The sequence below is a fragment of the Typopeltis vanoorti genome, chromosome 1 (assembly GCF_054136105.1).
Source record: "Typopeltis vanoorti isolate ZY-2024b chromosome 1, IOZ_Tvanoo_1.0, whole genome shotgun sequence".
Classification (NCBI taxonomy): Eukaryota; Metazoa; Arthropoda; class Arachnida; order Uropygi; family Thelyphonidae; genus Typopeltis; species Typopeltis vanoorti.
Window position 1 is genome coordinate 3,684,485 of NC_143549.1, and position 16,784 is coordinate 3,701,268.

Sequence of the window (16,784 nt, forward strand, 5' to 3'; positions counted from 1 at the left end):
TAGGTTCCGAAATCTTATCGCGATACCTTTGGGTTGTTAAGGAACCATTTCTGATAAAATAGAGATCAGTATGGCCACCTATACATATTCCAGCCCATACCAAACTCCCACCTTGATGTTGGGGTCTTTCACGAACAAACTGTGGATTATTTTTTGTTCCACTTTCATGCCATATCAAGATATGTCAATTATCTGGTTGCAGACTGAACCTGGACTAATCACTAAGAAGTACACGAGCCCAATCCCCATTTGTCCAATTGCAGTGTTCCTGTATCCAAATTCTTCAGGCTCTTTTGTGATTTGCAATAAGTGGAATGCAAACCATTGTCTTTAAACCAAGTCTTTAAGCATATAAATCTATGGCATGAAGCTGATTCGTACTGTCTGTGTCAATACCAGCATCCCTGTTGTGTGGCAAGTTCAATTCAAAGTTGTTGCATTAAATGTTTGATTTCTTCTGGCAAGTAATGACAAATACTGATCGTCTCTTGGAGTTGTTGCTGATGGGCAACCTTGATCTTGTCTTTGGCAAACATTTCCCATCTCCAGAAAGCGATTCCAAAGTCCCGAAATTACGCTTTGAGATACACGGCAACTTGCTGCGTTTGTCCAGCTTAAAATTGACCAATGGCTCTCCAAGCCATGGATTCCGGGATATCATGTTGCTCTGCCATTTTAAACAAAATAATGGGTGGTAGGTGACACAAGTTTACAACTGAAGTGATAATTATGCACTGTGGAAGTGAGAGCAACAAGCCATGCTTTTATACCCCTCAAATGCTAATACAGCTAAGATACGTTTCGACAAGTGTCTTAGCCGTATTAGCAACTGAGTACGATTTTCTATGCAGTTGCATGTTCTACACTGTTTTATATTAATATTTTAAAATAAATGCTACATTTATAAATTATTCTATAACTTTACTAGGAGGGCTATGCCCCCCCCCCCCCAAGTTCCAGACTGGTAGGCCAGTTCTCCTTGAATTCTGGAGACTCAAAAGGGCCCCTCCCCCAAAGTTCCGGGCTGGAAGGCCGGTTCTCCTTGAATTCTGATGACTCTACACTCAGGGTAGCTCCTGAGTTTCAAAACATTTCAAAGAACGTGACATAAAAAGGCTTATTTTATATATATATATAGGGTAGATAATTTACAAGAAAACCAAAATAACCACTAATTGTTTTGAGCAGTGTATATTAATTTCAAACTGCACTTATAAAGATGAGAACAGAGAGAAAATCTCAGAAAGATATTACATATCATACAAACAGAAGTATATTTCTCAATTTTTGAAGTCTGCAATTTAAGCTGATAATAACAAAACAAATATTTCAACATATTTTCTGCACTTGCACAGGATTTAAAAAATACATCCAAACATTACAAAATTCAAAAGAAAATAATTTTCAAAATCTTGACACACTGGGATAATCACACATATTTCATTTTCATATCCTATAGATATCTGCGAGAATGGCAAATAGTGAATTTAAAATGCTTTTTAAAAGTGAATTAAATTATTACCATTTCAAATATAATAAAAATTTTATTAGAATTAAAACGTCCAATTTCGAATCAAGTTTTTATAAAGTTATAAAGAAGTAAATCTTTTACTGAACAAAACCAGTACCAAGAATTAACATAAGAAATCTAGATAAATAACAAGATTTCAGTTCTTATTTCAAGTTAGGATGGAGGAAAAATTTTCTCTATTTATTTATTTTTTTATCAGCAGAGCATTTTATTTCATTTTTAGGTTTAGTGAACTTTCTCACTATTATACACACCACTGCTATCAGAGTGAACCATATAAATAATCTATTGAAGATTAGAATGAATGGGCACATGATTTTCCTTTTTTGAATAATTCAAGTAATCCTATACTTCAGGAAGTTCAGTAGAAAAATTCTTTAAAGAAGAATTACTCTAGATACATTTGCTTGTTTAGATTTGAAAGATTTCACAGTTGTATGAAATAGGTGATGTGATATTTTTTCTACCATATAAGGACTTCGTGACTATTTTAAAAATGTACCTTTCTAAGTCTATATTACAGAAGGCCTTTCACATTATATTCTTCTGAATATCAAGATGGAAAAATTAGCTTGTTCAAAGAGGCAAGTTATTTTTATTTTCAACCCATCAGTTTTATTATCTGTCACATAATTGTGGCAAGATGGCCAAGTTTCGTAAGCAGATAAATAAAAATCCACAATTTATACATAATGGGGATCTGTTTATCATCATAAATAGAAGACATTAAAATCAGAAACCCACCCAATCACCTCCTGCATATTATTCTGCAGATTCAGAAGGTGTATAATGATCCCTCATGATGCAATATTCCTGCAAGATTTGGTGTGTTCAAGTACAGTTAATTCAAATATATATACTGACACACACAAGTACAATGCATTATAGATAATAGATCATACAAATGAGATCTCAAAAGGAAATAATAAAAAAAAATTAAAAAACCTCACTCACTTTATTATACACAATAACATCTCTCTTTCCCTCTTTTTAAGTGTGTGTGAAATAGTCATTTTTCTGTTGCATGAGTGTGTGAAACAGTCATTTTTTTTTTTTTCTGTCCTCAAAATGAGATTTACTCAAAATTTGTGTGTTTGGAAAAGGAAACCATTTCATCGTTCCTTAAGAGCATTTCATCAAAGCTTTCTTCACATCACTAGCTATTGTCACATTGTAACCCTGAGGCTTGGCAAGTCAGAAATGCACAGGTCCACCAAACAACACAAAACGCCACAATATGGTGGCAATGTGAGAAGACAATTCTTATTTCTGTACAGGAGAGATGAACACATTTTAAAACTGAACACGGGGATCCATACCAGTGCTGTTAGGTACACTATGACATCATCTTCGTTCCGATTGGGTATCTCCATTCCTTATGTCACTATGGCTGGCTGAATCAGACTGACTGCTGTCTGTGCTATTTCCACTACTACTGTGTGGACCATTGGTGGTATTATCTGAAGACATTCGACGTTTTGGTTGGAACTCTGTAATGATCACAGTGACATTGTTCACAGTCACTGCCTTCTGCTGAGCACTGCTTCTGTCAATATTCTTTAGTCTGGGTCTAAAAATCAATAATAAATAAAATAACCACAAAGGAAATTATAATTCTAGAGTTTTCTGAAAAAACAAGTCTACATGCAAGCAAGTATACACATAAATATGGAAACTTCACATACTGATAATTTAATAATTTTTATTTTAAAGAACTGAGAAGACAATACAAGGGCCTGCTTAATAGTTTTTTAAATGATAATCTTGCTCATGATAGGCTGATTGTAAACCTGTAATACATTAATATGATGGAGTGCTAAGGGTTGTCAAATCAAGGAATCCTGCTCTAGAGATTTAACATGCTCTCTTACCTGGACCAACCAAAGTACAGTAATCTAGTTTATCCAACATAAGTTGAATAAATGGTAGATTGCAATGTGGCCATGCACATCAGGAAGATGATTTGCAATTCTGATAATTGAAGGCTAATTGCTTGGTGCTCTACAAGAAGCTGGCTAGCATGAAAGGGTCAGTTAATTGAAGAGTCACAGTTTTGAAGGTCAGATAAATGCCAAGTTTTCTTTTATGAAATGTATTAATATAGCAGCATGAATTAAATAAAATGCACTCATTCATTATTCTTCTGCACCTGGCTTGATGTTTCAGTTCTACCATTAGAGATCTGAATTATAGCAGTGAAAATAGTACGTGCAAGGAGACCATCAGTATAGATGAAACAGTGCACAACAATTATGTTACAGACTTGAAGAAAAAGAAAAAAAATCTATTGACTGACATTTGTAGTGCAAATAAAAGCTGTTTATGGAAATGAGTGTGCAGACAGTAGAACTTTTTTTTTCTTTCTTAAGTTGATCTGTACATGTTTGCAGTGCACCACATTCAGAATTCATACTCATGGATACCACTATTAATTCTGAGTACTATGTGAGGACATGGCTAAAATTGAAGACAAGCTTTCAAAGTCCTTACATGCAGCTGCCTTCACACAACAATACACACCCTCACACAAACACATGAACTCAAGTGCAAGGATTCACCACATTGATATCACCCTTAAGGATCAACTACTGTGCCTCTCAGAGTTGGCTCACTTTCTAAAAATGAAGCAGAATTTCAAAAGGTATCAAGTTATGTTAGGCAACAAAGCCAACACACACACACACACAGAGGATGAAGATTCGTCTACATGTTCAATTCTATCAAATGATATGAACACTAGTGAAAGCATGAAAGCATATGCAGACTGCAGAATAAAGTTTAGGAAAGTACCTGTTCCTATTATCAAAAAAAAAAAATAAGGAAGCAAACTTTTCAGTATATTCTTGTACTTATGTTACTCTAACATAAATATGAGTAATGAACTTTATTAATATAGTAAAAGTGGAGCTCAATTATTAAGAGTAAAATAAGTAGTTTTTTAAGCTAATCTTCTGGCTTCACACTTTGCCTCCAATGCACACACATAACTGACAATGGCAAATGCCCTCCCCACCCAATCATTCCAACTGCACAACATACAATGTCTCTGTATCCTTTTGCCAGAAAGAAATCATAACCTGTTGTCTAAATTAGACACAAAAAAGATCCCTTGCCCTGATGGCATTCCTTCAATTGTCCTGAAGGTCTGTGCACCAGAACTGACTCCTATCCTATGCTGTCTATACATACTCTCTTACTCCACTGGTATATATCCCAAAGCCTGGAAGCTGGCCTATATTCAACCCATTCCTAAAAAGGGTGACAAATCACTGCCACAAAACTACAACCCTATCTCACTCACTTCAGTTCTATCCAAAGTGATGGAGAAAAACCATGAACTCTCAACTCCTATTCTACCTTGAAGGTACCCAGCTATTAAGTGACCACCACTTAATAGCTATGGATTCCATCGATGCTGATCAACAGGAGATCTACTCTCATATATCGCCCATTGCTGGACAAATGCCATGGAGAAATTTAGCGAATCCCAAGTGGTTGCACTTGATATCTCTAAAGCCTTTGATCGGGTCTGGCACAAAGGCCTACTAAGCAAACTCCCATCATTTGGACTGTTCAATTCTATCAATTTATATCTCAGGACTTCTGCAGATGGATTACCAGCTTCCTGTCTGAATGCACACTATGTGTGATGGTAGACAGTTCCCTATCCTCTCACCATCCAACTAATAGTGGGGGTCCCACAAGGTTCAGTTCTCTCACCGACTCTCTCTTCCTACTATATATATCAATGACCTACTTCAGTTGACCTCCAACTCAATACACAGTTTTGCAGACGACAGCAGATTGCACTCCTCCCTTTCATTTGACAAACCCTACACTACACAACTCACTTTAACCCACAGAGCATCAACCACCATTGCCCTTAATTTTTACCTCCAAACCATCCTCCAATGGGGCTCAGATAACCTCGTTGACTTCAACGCTAGTAAAATCCAGTTCTGTCTTATTTCTCACAAAAAAGAACCATTTACCCCCAGCATTATTTTTGATAACACTCAAATACCCAGATAAGATGAGATTTCTCTTCTCGGAATTACCCTAAAATCAAGCCAGTCCTGGCATAAACACATCACAACCATTGCATCCTCAGTTTCCAAAAAAAAAAAAAAAAAAAAAAAAAAAAAAAAAAAAAAAAAAAAAAGGGGTTTTCTTTCACTCAAGACATTACTTCACCTCTAAACAGCTGTTAGCCTTATAGAAACCGCCCAGCTATCGAATACTGCTCTCACATTTCGAGTGAGGCTCTGGGCTCTTAAAAGCTCCCTCAAAATGCCCAACTCAATACAGAGGAGAGCAACTGCTCTCTTCTAAACAAGTTTCTCCTTTCCCTACCCATATACGGTACTAACGTACTATAGGTTGACCAGCCAACTTCTCGTATATGGGCCCAACATATATATACATAAAAAAAGTAGTGGTTTACCAAAGTATTCCTTTATTACCTTTTTTGTTACTGAAACAAAGATGCCAGAAAGCATGTGAGATAACAACTACAAGATTTTATATCCCATCAATAATGATCAGGAAAATGATAGAGCAGCTACAGTATTCAACAGTAAACACAAAGAAAATCATTTTGAATTGCAAGCAATTTCAAGTAAACTGATATACCTATGGTCCAATAGAAAGTTCTACTAAGGAAGAAGTGGAGGAATTTTTATGGCTGTTATTTCTCTTAACACCAATTAAAAAAAAAAAAAAAAAATAGATATCCTTGTTGAAGATCCAAACCACATATGGGCAACCCCCCTGGCCCTAATCTATTTCAGCAAAGTTTGTCTGATTCATGGTGGGAGAAAACATGATGTGTTCTACTAACTCACATTAAGCTGACGTCATATTACTTGTGCAAAACACACTATGTTTTCTCTAACCAAGGTTTCTTTCTCACTTTGACTAGTGGCGTGTGTGTGTGTGAACGTGTCAGTTTGGTACTAGCGTTGGTGTTGTGCTTTGTTTTAGTGCCTGCATTGATGTTATGTTCTGTTCAGTGCCTGCAGTGTAGGAGACAGTTTTGTTTGACAGTTCTGAATATCGCTTATAAATTTGGGACATTGTCAGGGGTTATTGCAAAAAAAAAGAAAAGTAGATGCAGAGAATCATCAATTTCAAGACAACTGGACAGAGGATTATTATTTTATTCTGAATAAAGGTTTGCCTGTATGTCTGTTGTGCAACGAATCCGTATCCGTCAACAGAGAATAAAACTTGAAGAGACACTTTACTTCGAGACATGCAGATCACCCAGAAATTGATGGACAACTACGAAAAGATGAAATACAGAAGTTGAAGAAGAACTTGGATACCCAGCAGCAAATGTTCAACAAGCAACGAACACAGCACCACAGCATTGTCAAAGCCAGCTTTGTGGTAAGCGAAAAAATCGCTAAGCATGCTAAGTCATTTGGTGAAGGAGAATTTATCAAAGAATGTCTGCTGGATGTTGCAAGTATAATATGTCCTGAATAGAAAAAAGACTTCGAGAATATTCGTTTGTCGAGATGTACTGTTGTCCGATGGATAGAAATTATGGCCGATGATATCAAAAAAAGTTGAAAAGAGAAGCTTGCTAGATTGAAAGCATTTTCAATTGCTTTGGATGACAGCACCGATACCTCCAATACAGCACAACTAGCAATATTTATTAGAGGAGTTGATGCGGATTTCAACATCACAGAAGAATTATTGGCGCTTCGGCCGTTAAAAGGAACAACCACCGGTGAAGATATATTTGAAACAGTCGTCGAGAGATTTGGGCTGAAATGGAGTTCACTATCTGGCATATGCACTGATAGAGCCCCTGCAATGGTTGGTGCTGAGAAGGGATTTATTGGAATAGTTCATGAAAGAGCAATAGAACTACAGATCCATTCAGAAAATTTAACAAATTTTCACTGCATTATCCACCAACAAAATCTGTGTGCACAATCGATTAAATTCACAAATGTTATGGAAGTTGTAGTAGCCAGTATTAATTTTATTAAGTCAAGTGCACTTAATCACTGCCAATTTATGGAGTATTTGGCAGATCTATTTTCGGATTACGAAGATGTGTCTTATTATTGTGAAGTGAGGTGATTGAGTAAAGGTAAAATGTTAAAAGGATTTTATGATCTGAGACAAGACATTGCAGATTTTATGGACATAAAAGGAAACAATTAACCAAGTAAAAGATGATGAGTGGCTGTGTGATTTAGCACTCCTTGTAGATATCACCGGATACCGAAACGAACTGAATCTTAAATTGCAAAAACAAGGACAACTGGTTCATGAACTGCATGGACGTGTCAAAGCTTTTTGTAATAAACTAAGATTGTTGGAAAGTCAGATAAGAGCTAAAAATTGTTATCATTTTCCTACTCTAGCAACTCATAAAAATATCCCTCATAATTGTTATGGAGATGAACTGAAGGCACTAATCGAGAAATTTGATACAAGGTTTGCAGACTTCAAAAATAAAGACTCCACATTCGCTATATTTGCTCGTCCAATGGATGCTGGTGTAAATAATGTGCCAGAAAACTCACAGATGGAACTTATTGATCTTCAGGCAGATTTAGTGCTAAAATTACAATTTAACAACATTGCTTTGACGGATTTTTATAAATTTTATTTGGTGGAAGAAAAATATACAAATTTACATGCCTTTTCAAGAAAAATCATTTGTCTTTTCGGCAGCACATATGTGTGAACAGTTTTTTTCCGAGGATGAAATACAATAAATCAAAAATTCGGACAATAATAACGGACGAAAACCTCGAAAATTCTATGATTATCCTTAAGTAATATTAACGTCAATATTGATAGTCTCGTAGTTGAAGTACAAGGCCAATCTTCACATTAAATTGTTATGTTGTTCATTATATTATAAATAAATGAAATATGAAGTAGCGACTTGTTTTAATTCATTTAATATTAATTTATTTTATTTAATAATTTGGTCCAGCCCTTGACTCGGAGACAATGATAATTTGGCCCCTGAACTAGGAAAGGTTGCCCATGCCTGATCTAAACAGTAGAATTAGAAATAGTGTGCTAGAAACACAGAAATGTTTCAAAAAAATTTGGCATAATAATGGTAAGTACTGGCTGGATTTCTGTTCAGGAATTACTAATACATTGTTCCAAAGATGTGAACAAATTCAAATGGAGACAGACATGAGGGATATTAAAAAAAATAAAAAAATCAGTTTCAAATTGAAAAGAAATATTAATACAAAAGTTTCAAAAAGAATCCAAGTTAATTAGCTTTCACAGGTGAATGAACTGTGTACTCATATATACAAATATTATCAATGACAAAAATGAAATGGCATTTGAACAAACATTGGAGTGTCAAACCCAAAGACTGACTAATTCAGCAAGGGAGCAGGTGAAGTTTCTGCAAGAATAGAAAAATAAAGAAGTTAAAAAATATCAGTGAGTTAAAGAGCTATGATAGTGTATAGCTGTTTGGGAGATCATCCTCAAAGGTAATAAGAATGGAAAGAAAAAAAGAACAAACAACCTTAGAAACAGCTGCACGCACTCAAAACTCTAAAAGCCTTTCCTTGCTTTATATTCAAAAGTCTGATCATTCATAGTCATCCCCATTTGTACATAGGTTGTAAACTTCTGGAATGTTAAAATTATGAAGAATTTATTTCAGAAAATGTTAGATTTACAAACTTTATGGCTATTAATCTATGTCCTTCCTTGGTCTGATAAATATCATATCTGTTATTCCCAAAGTTTACAAATGTTAATACAGATGTTTCAAAAAGAATCCAAAATTGTAATCCAATGAGCTACTTGGTATCTTAGTCTAAGAACATTGTCTAAAAAGTTTGGCCACCTTTGCTATGTGCCCTCTAAACTTTAACTCTCTATCCACTAACTCTCCCAAATCTCTGGCTTCGCCAAATTCCCAAAATGAATAACCTCACTCTTTGCCAGATTAAACTGACATTTGTTCTCCTTTGCACATACTGCCAATCTATCCAAATTAACCTGCAATATTTTAACATCTGTATTAACAATTGCTGTACCCAGTTTTGCATCATCAACAAACAACTTAATATTTCCTTTCAGATTCTTTCCTATATTGTTAATGTACAAATTAAATAGTAGCAGACCAGAAACAGAGCCCTTTGACATACCACTAATCACAGGCCTTCCTGGACTCTACTGCTGAATAAACTATAGTCTGGTATCTCTCCATCAACCACCCTCTTACCCACTCCATCAACTTGATATCAAGTACTGTGTATGCTGCAATTTATTAATTAGAATTCCTATTAATGTGTGGTATCCTGTCAAGTCTATGCAAAATCTAGAAGTATCATTACCCACCAAGCTGTCACCATATTATAAAATGTGAGCAACCTATAGTCACAACCTATCCTTCATAAAACTATGCTACCTCTCATATAATATCCCATTTCTGTCTATCCATTCCTGTATTTTGCTCCAACTTCTCCAGTACTTTGTTACATCAGTCTTGGAGTCCCTAGATGAAATAAAGGACAAATAATACAGCCAAAAATCCAAGATAATAGGATTCAAGTTATGTTTAAATTACTTTACCCTTAATTATACTGACATTATCTTAAACTGAAATAAAGTTTGAGATGAAAAATCTAGAGGCTACATCCAAAAATATAACCCTTGCTATGTATAAAAAAAATTAAAAAAAAGCTACCCATAGTACAATAATAATGTATTATAGGAAAATTGCACAACCCACTTTGAACTCAGTCTTATTTTTTTTCTCCCCCTTACTGACATCCTTTTGCAACATACACAACCTTTCCTCTCCCATTCTTAAACGGAATGGGAGAGGAAAGTTTCTTGTTCAGATGGAATATTTGCACATATAGATCATGCTACTAGTAGGCATGCCGATTAGTGATTTATCGAACCATTTTCTACACACGCACACACAGTTGACCCTTGAAGAGTAGGTTCACTCATATGTGTTTTTTTTTTTTTTAAATAAATACGCTGGAAATTTTTTTTTTGAGAGATTTTAACAATTTGGAAAAACTCGCAGATGAATTGTGTAGCTAAGAAATAGTGAAAAAATTAAGAAAAAGGTATGTCATGAATGTATAAAATGTCATCTCCTTCCAGGAGGTTGACTACCATGGACTTCCACCATGTACGGTTTTGTGCTTCTCTTTTGCATTCTTCATAGGACAAAAAGGTCCAATCCTTAATATTTCCCATCCAATCTGTTCTTTGTCTTCCTCTTCTTCTTCCTTCCTTCTAGAAGTGTTTTTTTTGTAGGGATTCATGCCTTAGTATGTGACCAAGGCAGGTGGTTTCCTTTTCTTAATTTTTCAGATTCCTATCTTCTCCAATCATCTCTAATATTTCTAAATTAGTTTTTTGGCGGTCCATGGGACTCTTAAGAATTCTTCTGAGGATCCACATCTCAAAGGCTTTTAGTTTATTTTCACAATATTTTGATATTGTCCAGGTTTCTGCTCCATATAGCAGTGTTGACCATACGTAGCATTTGAATCATATCCAACTGCATAAAATAAAAAATATAATGATTCATTCATTAGTGTATAGCAGCGCTTCCCAAACTGTGGGCCGCGGCCCCCTTGGGAGCCCGGGGGCCGCGAAATAATGAAAACAAATTTAAAATGTTTTAAGACTAAGTAGATTTTTGTTATTTTTTATATTTTAATGGAAAAATTCACACATTGGTGTTGGTTCAAAAACTTTGCTCCCTGCGTATTTCGGCGCTTAATGAATATTAGTAAATATTGCTTATTCATATGTTTCATTTCAAAGCAGTGGTTAACTGTATTTACTTCGAATGCTCTCCAGGGAAGCTCCAAATCTTCCTGTCCCTTTCATCAATCATGGACTGATCAAAACACGTTTTATATTATCACTGTCATCCGAGCTAGTTTTCTGTTACCAATAAAAGTTTCTCATATACTTCACATGAAAAAAAGCTTAAACAAGTTCATGTGGGGAGATAGTAACTCGCTTGCAGTGATAAACAACACGCCCTCCCTAACAGCCACTATACTGCAGAGGCAATAAAAACAAGTACTTTTATTATGCCAGTGAATAAGGTATGAGGTGAGGAGTCTGTGTAATATATTTCTCAACAAATAGTGCAATTAGAGACAACTGGGATAAAAACACACTAATTAATGAATCACATGTCCCCTCATACAGAAACTATGCTATATAGACTGAAACAAAACCATATGTTGCACAGGCAAACACAATATCTAACTGAAAACTATTGTTATTAATTAGATGTGTGTGAGTTCGATTTCCCAAGGCAGCAATAAAATTCAACCGAACGTGTTAAAATTCGTAAAAGTGTTAAAACCAAGTAATATATATATAAATAATGAATGTTATGGCAGTTTCACATATGGAATTCAGTTGAAGAGAGTTAGCATTTCAACTCAATTGTCAGCTATGCTTTTATCTTTCAGTTGAGCGATCTTTTGTTAATACCGCATCAATCATATGCACGTTTTAATAACCTGCCTTCGCTGTCTGTTTCGCGTTAGGCTTAATTACCGTAAAGGGAGAAAAGTCACAAAAGAGAAAAATGTTCCTGGTCCGGGAATTCCCTTATTAAGTAATATTCACTAATTTCATGTTATCAGTCTGTGGTGTGCCAGTATCGGTAAGTGGTGATATTATTTGATCTATTCTATGTTAAAAAATTTAACCCTGAGATGGATAAGTCGCTGATAAAAAAAATAAAAAAAAAATCCTGCGAACAATGAGAAAAAGCAAAAACAGACTCAACAAAAAGGACAGTATTTCATATTTTACAAGAACAGCCTGCATCGTCTTTAGAACCAAACGGTAAGAGGCAAAAAATGTAATATATGCATTTGATTTTTGCAATATTCGCTGTGTATGTTTTGTATTGAATATAAATACAATAAATATTATAATAATACATCTCTCTATTACGATTTTTTTTTCGAGGGGGGCCGTGAAATATTTTAATTTTTGCAAAGGGGGCCCTGACATCCAGAAGTTTGGGAAGCACTGGTGTACAGGGTCTTGTCTTAGCCTAATTCTGGTTTTTGTGTGAATTTACCTTGAGGTCAGAATGTTTTTCATGCTAATGAAGGTTTGATCAAGCAATTTCTATTCTTAATATTTCCTTATCCCACTTTCCATTCTCTGTAATTAGTTGACACAAATATATATAACTCTCTACTTGTTCTAAAGTATTTCCTCTGATCTTAATATTTATATCAGGTATCTTCCCTTTTTCTCTTGTTACAAGCATGGTTTTGTTTTTTTTTTGTAGTTGAAATTAAGTCCATATTTTTCACTTAGCTGCAGCATCTCTTCTAGTAGGTTTGAAGATCTTTTTTATTTTCAACTAGCAGTACTGTATCATCTGCATATCTTAAGCTGTTTATAATCCTGCCTCCTTTAAATTCTTCTAATTGCTGGAAGATATTTTCAGTATAGAGGTTAAACAATATAGGAGAAAGAACACAGCCTTACCTGACACCCTTCTTTACTGGGAATTGCTCCAAGATTTCTCCTGATATTTTTACTGAGGCAGTTTGCTCCCAATATAGATTTATCAGTAATCTAGTATATCTTTACCATCTACTACTAAATTTCTTATGCATTTGATTAGTTGTTCATGTTGTATATTGTCAAAGGCCTTTGTGTAGCCAATAAAGCATAAGCAGACTTCTTTCTGCTTTTCCAGATATCTCTCTATAATAGTTCTAATGTTGAAGAGTCCTTCTCTAGTTCATTTATTTTCCTGAAAACCAGACTGCGTTTCATTAATTTCCGTTTTGATTTTATGTTTATTTCTTTCTAGGATGATATATAACATAACTTTTGCTATCTGATTGATTAGACTGATTGTTCGGTACTCTTCACATTTGATTGTTTTCGATTTTTTAGGCATTGGTAGGAATGTTGAATCTTAAAATCTTTTGGCAGGTGTCCAGTTTCGTATATTTTGTTACATATGTCAGTCAGTGATCTTATAGCCTTATCATCTAAAGCCTTTAGATATTCTGCCATAATTCCATCCATTCCTGGAGCTTTTCCTGGTATCAGTTTCTTAATGGCATTTGTTACTTCCCAGGTAAGAATAGTCGGTCCCTCCAAATTTTCTGCATTGGCTTGTCTATTCTATCATGATTGTAGAGTTTCCTTTGAATATTCTACCCATATATTCCTTATTTTGTCTTTCTCTATTAGGATGTTTCCACTGGTATCTTCAATGCAATGAGAGCCTACCCTTTCGCAAGATTTGCTAGTTAGCTCCCTAACTTTTTCATGAAGTTCTCTGGTTTTGTGCTTTTTGTACAGAAGTTAAATTTTCTTGCATTTATTGTTGAGACATAGTTCTTTTGCAATCCTGCATTATTTTCCCAATCTCCTTGTTTAAGTTCTTGTATTCAGAAAATTTTTGTGTTTCTATCTTTCCTCCATTTTCAGTATCTTGTCATTCATCCAGAGTTTACTCATCATCTTCTCAAATTTGGGAATTGTTTGTTTTACTGCCTTTTTTATGTACTCTTTAAATTTCTGCCATTTATACTCAATCTCATTTTTAGGGTAAGTATACAGGGTGTTCGGGATAAATTTGACATATTTATAATTAATTATATTTTTCCGTAAGTTACATGTATTAACACACACTTCTCTTCATTTAAAAGTTTGGACCCTTCTTCATTCATATACAAGATGTCAGAAAGGATGGATAGCTGGAACCCACCTGAATCATGGAAGAGAATAACTTGTATCATGATGATTCGTGCCCGCCATCAAAATAAGGATATTACAACTGCTGCCCAATGCTCCCTGAATACAGTAAAAACAATCAGGCATGAACTAGAGACTTGCAATGATGACTACGAGGATGTAGCAAGAAGAAAGATCCCTAGCAGACGATCTGATTGCGTTCGTACAGCAGAATTCCTCGCAAATCTGCAGGAACAGGTGTTGAAGAACCCTGGCATTGGAATTCGGGCTTTGTTCGTGGAGTTGCTAACTGTAGTCAAGCCCTGGATAACAAGGGTAGCCAATGGTAGGCCGTATGTATGGCAGCAGGATTCGGCCCCTTGCCACACCTCTGGGAAAAGTCAAAAATGGTTGTCTGAAAATTTCTACGACTTCACCAGTCCAAATGTTTGGCCTCCAAACTCCCCAGACCTTAACCCCATGGATTATTTTGTATGAGGCGCAGTTGAAAAAGACACCAATCGCACTTCCAGTAATACAAAAGCCCAGTTAATGGATAAAATTAAAACAGTTTTTGCGGCCCTTCCCAGGGAGACTGTAGCATCAGCTTGTTCGAGGTTCCGAAGCAGAATTGAAGCTGTGATCGATGCTAATGGTGGTTATTTTGAGTAAATCTTGTTGATAGTATTGTAATTAACTCTGCCTGTAATGTTTTTTTGTCAATTCATTAAATTTAATAGATACAAAGAAGATTTTCTTTTTCCTTACGAAACTGTCAAATTTATCCCGAACACCCTGTACTTGGTGAGATCAGAAACATTAACAACAGTGGATTGTGCCAGTTCCTTTAAAAACTTATCTTGTATTTCTTGATTTTTAAGGGAGATGAGATCATATTTTTCTATGTTTATAGGTTTATAGGAAGATACAGAATGTCTTCATAGAAACATTCCACATCTTCATCTGGTTAATCAGAAGTAGTTACATATATTTTGGACATTAAAATTTTTAAAGGTTGAGCTGCAATTTTTAATGCAATTATCCTATCATATCATCATCATCAAATTCCTGACATGTACCATCAAGGGGGTGTGCAGGATATAATAGTACCACATGAAAAATTTATATCATTACTAACTTCCTATCTACAATTTTTCTCCAAATCAGTCTGTTAATTGTCAAGACTCCAATATTGTCATTATCAGATCTTATATTTCTATCATCTAAGGCACATTGTACCGTATCAATCCACCTATATCTTGATCTTCCTCTGGGTTGTTTTCCAGCCAAACTGGCACAGAACACTTGTTTTGCTAATCTTTCCTCGCCCATTCTGTTTAAGTGACCATACCACCTGAGATTAGCTCTGCTAACGCATTCCTGGATGTTGACAATGTCAAGTTCTTCACTAATATCCTCGTTTTTAATATGATATTGCCATTGATTCATACCTCTAATCTTTCTCAGGACTCTCATATCTGGGGTCTCTAGTCTTTGGTCAAGTGTTTTACTTCTGACCCAGCTTTCAGATCCATATGTTAAAACTGGTTTGAACACTGGCTTGTATACAGCTAATTTAGTGTTCCAACTAATTTCTCTCTCATTCCATATGAAGTTACAATTGACTTCCTACCATACCAGCTTTGTTGATTCTGTTGTCTATTTCCATATTGAATTTACCATCTTCACTAAAAATCGTGCCTAAGTAGATGAAATGTTTTACTTGTTCCACAGGTTCCCCTTTCATAACATAGTTGATATTTTCAACAATCCTACCTATTTTCATTGTCTTTTTGATGCTGATCTTCATCCATATCTATTACAACAGTTATTCGATTTAGTTAGGAAATCTTGCAAACTTGTAACGATTTATTTAAAAGTATAACATTGTCCACATAAAGAAGAGCTGACATTAACATATCCAATTCTGATATCATGTTTATTACCACTTTCCTTTATAATGTGATCCATATAGATAATGAATAACAGAGGGGGATAATGCACATCCTTGTCTCACACCAGATTTAACATTAAACCATCTTCCTGTACTTCTTTCAATTCTAACTGCTGACTTATAACTCAAATAAAGACTAAGTATTGCTTGATATAATGCCCCATTGACACCATATAACAGTAGCACACTGAATAGCTTCTCTCTTGGTACCTTGTCATATGCCTTTTCCAGATCGACAAAACTTGAATACAGATCTTTGTTATATTCCCATGCTTTCTCAACTATTTGTCGTAAAGTGAAGATATGATCCTGACAGCCTCTATTTGGCCTGAATCCAGCTTGTTCTTCACCAAGCTTTTCTTCCACAATTCTTCTCAACCGTTTCTCAAGTATGCTTGCATAGATCTTGCCAGGAACACTCAGTAAGGAAATACCTCTGTAATTCTCACATTCGGTTTTATTTCCCTTTTTATATATGGGTACTATTAGAGCTCTACTCTAATCATCGGGAATTCGTGCTGTCCAGGCTTTCTGAACTATGCAGTGCAGCCACTATAAGACTTTTATAACACCATACTTCAG

At 35.2% G+C, this 16,784-nt stretch overlaps 1 protein-coding gene across 2 annotated transcripts in view; it reads right to left on the reverse strand.

Annotated features, from left to right (window-relative positions):
- Positions 1–1,211: 1,211 nt before the first annotated feature.
- Positions 1,212–16,784, reverse strand: part of RYBP (ring and YY1 binding protein) — an 89,664-nt gene continuing 74,091 nt past the window's right edge. The window contains exons 4-5 of one of the 2 annotated variants that reach the window (XM_090407551.1): positions 9,954–10,040; positions 1,212–3,101 (exon numbers count right to left, since the gene is read on the reverse strand). In XM_090407551.1, the coding sequence (XP_090263677.1) occupies positions 2,876–3,101; positions 9,954–10,040 (313 nt within the window). In that variant the 3' untranslated portion in view covers positions 1,212–2,875. The remainder of the gene's footprint in view (positions 3,102–9,953; positions 10,041–16,784) is intronic. The other variant, XM_090407630.1, reaches the window with a different exon arrangement.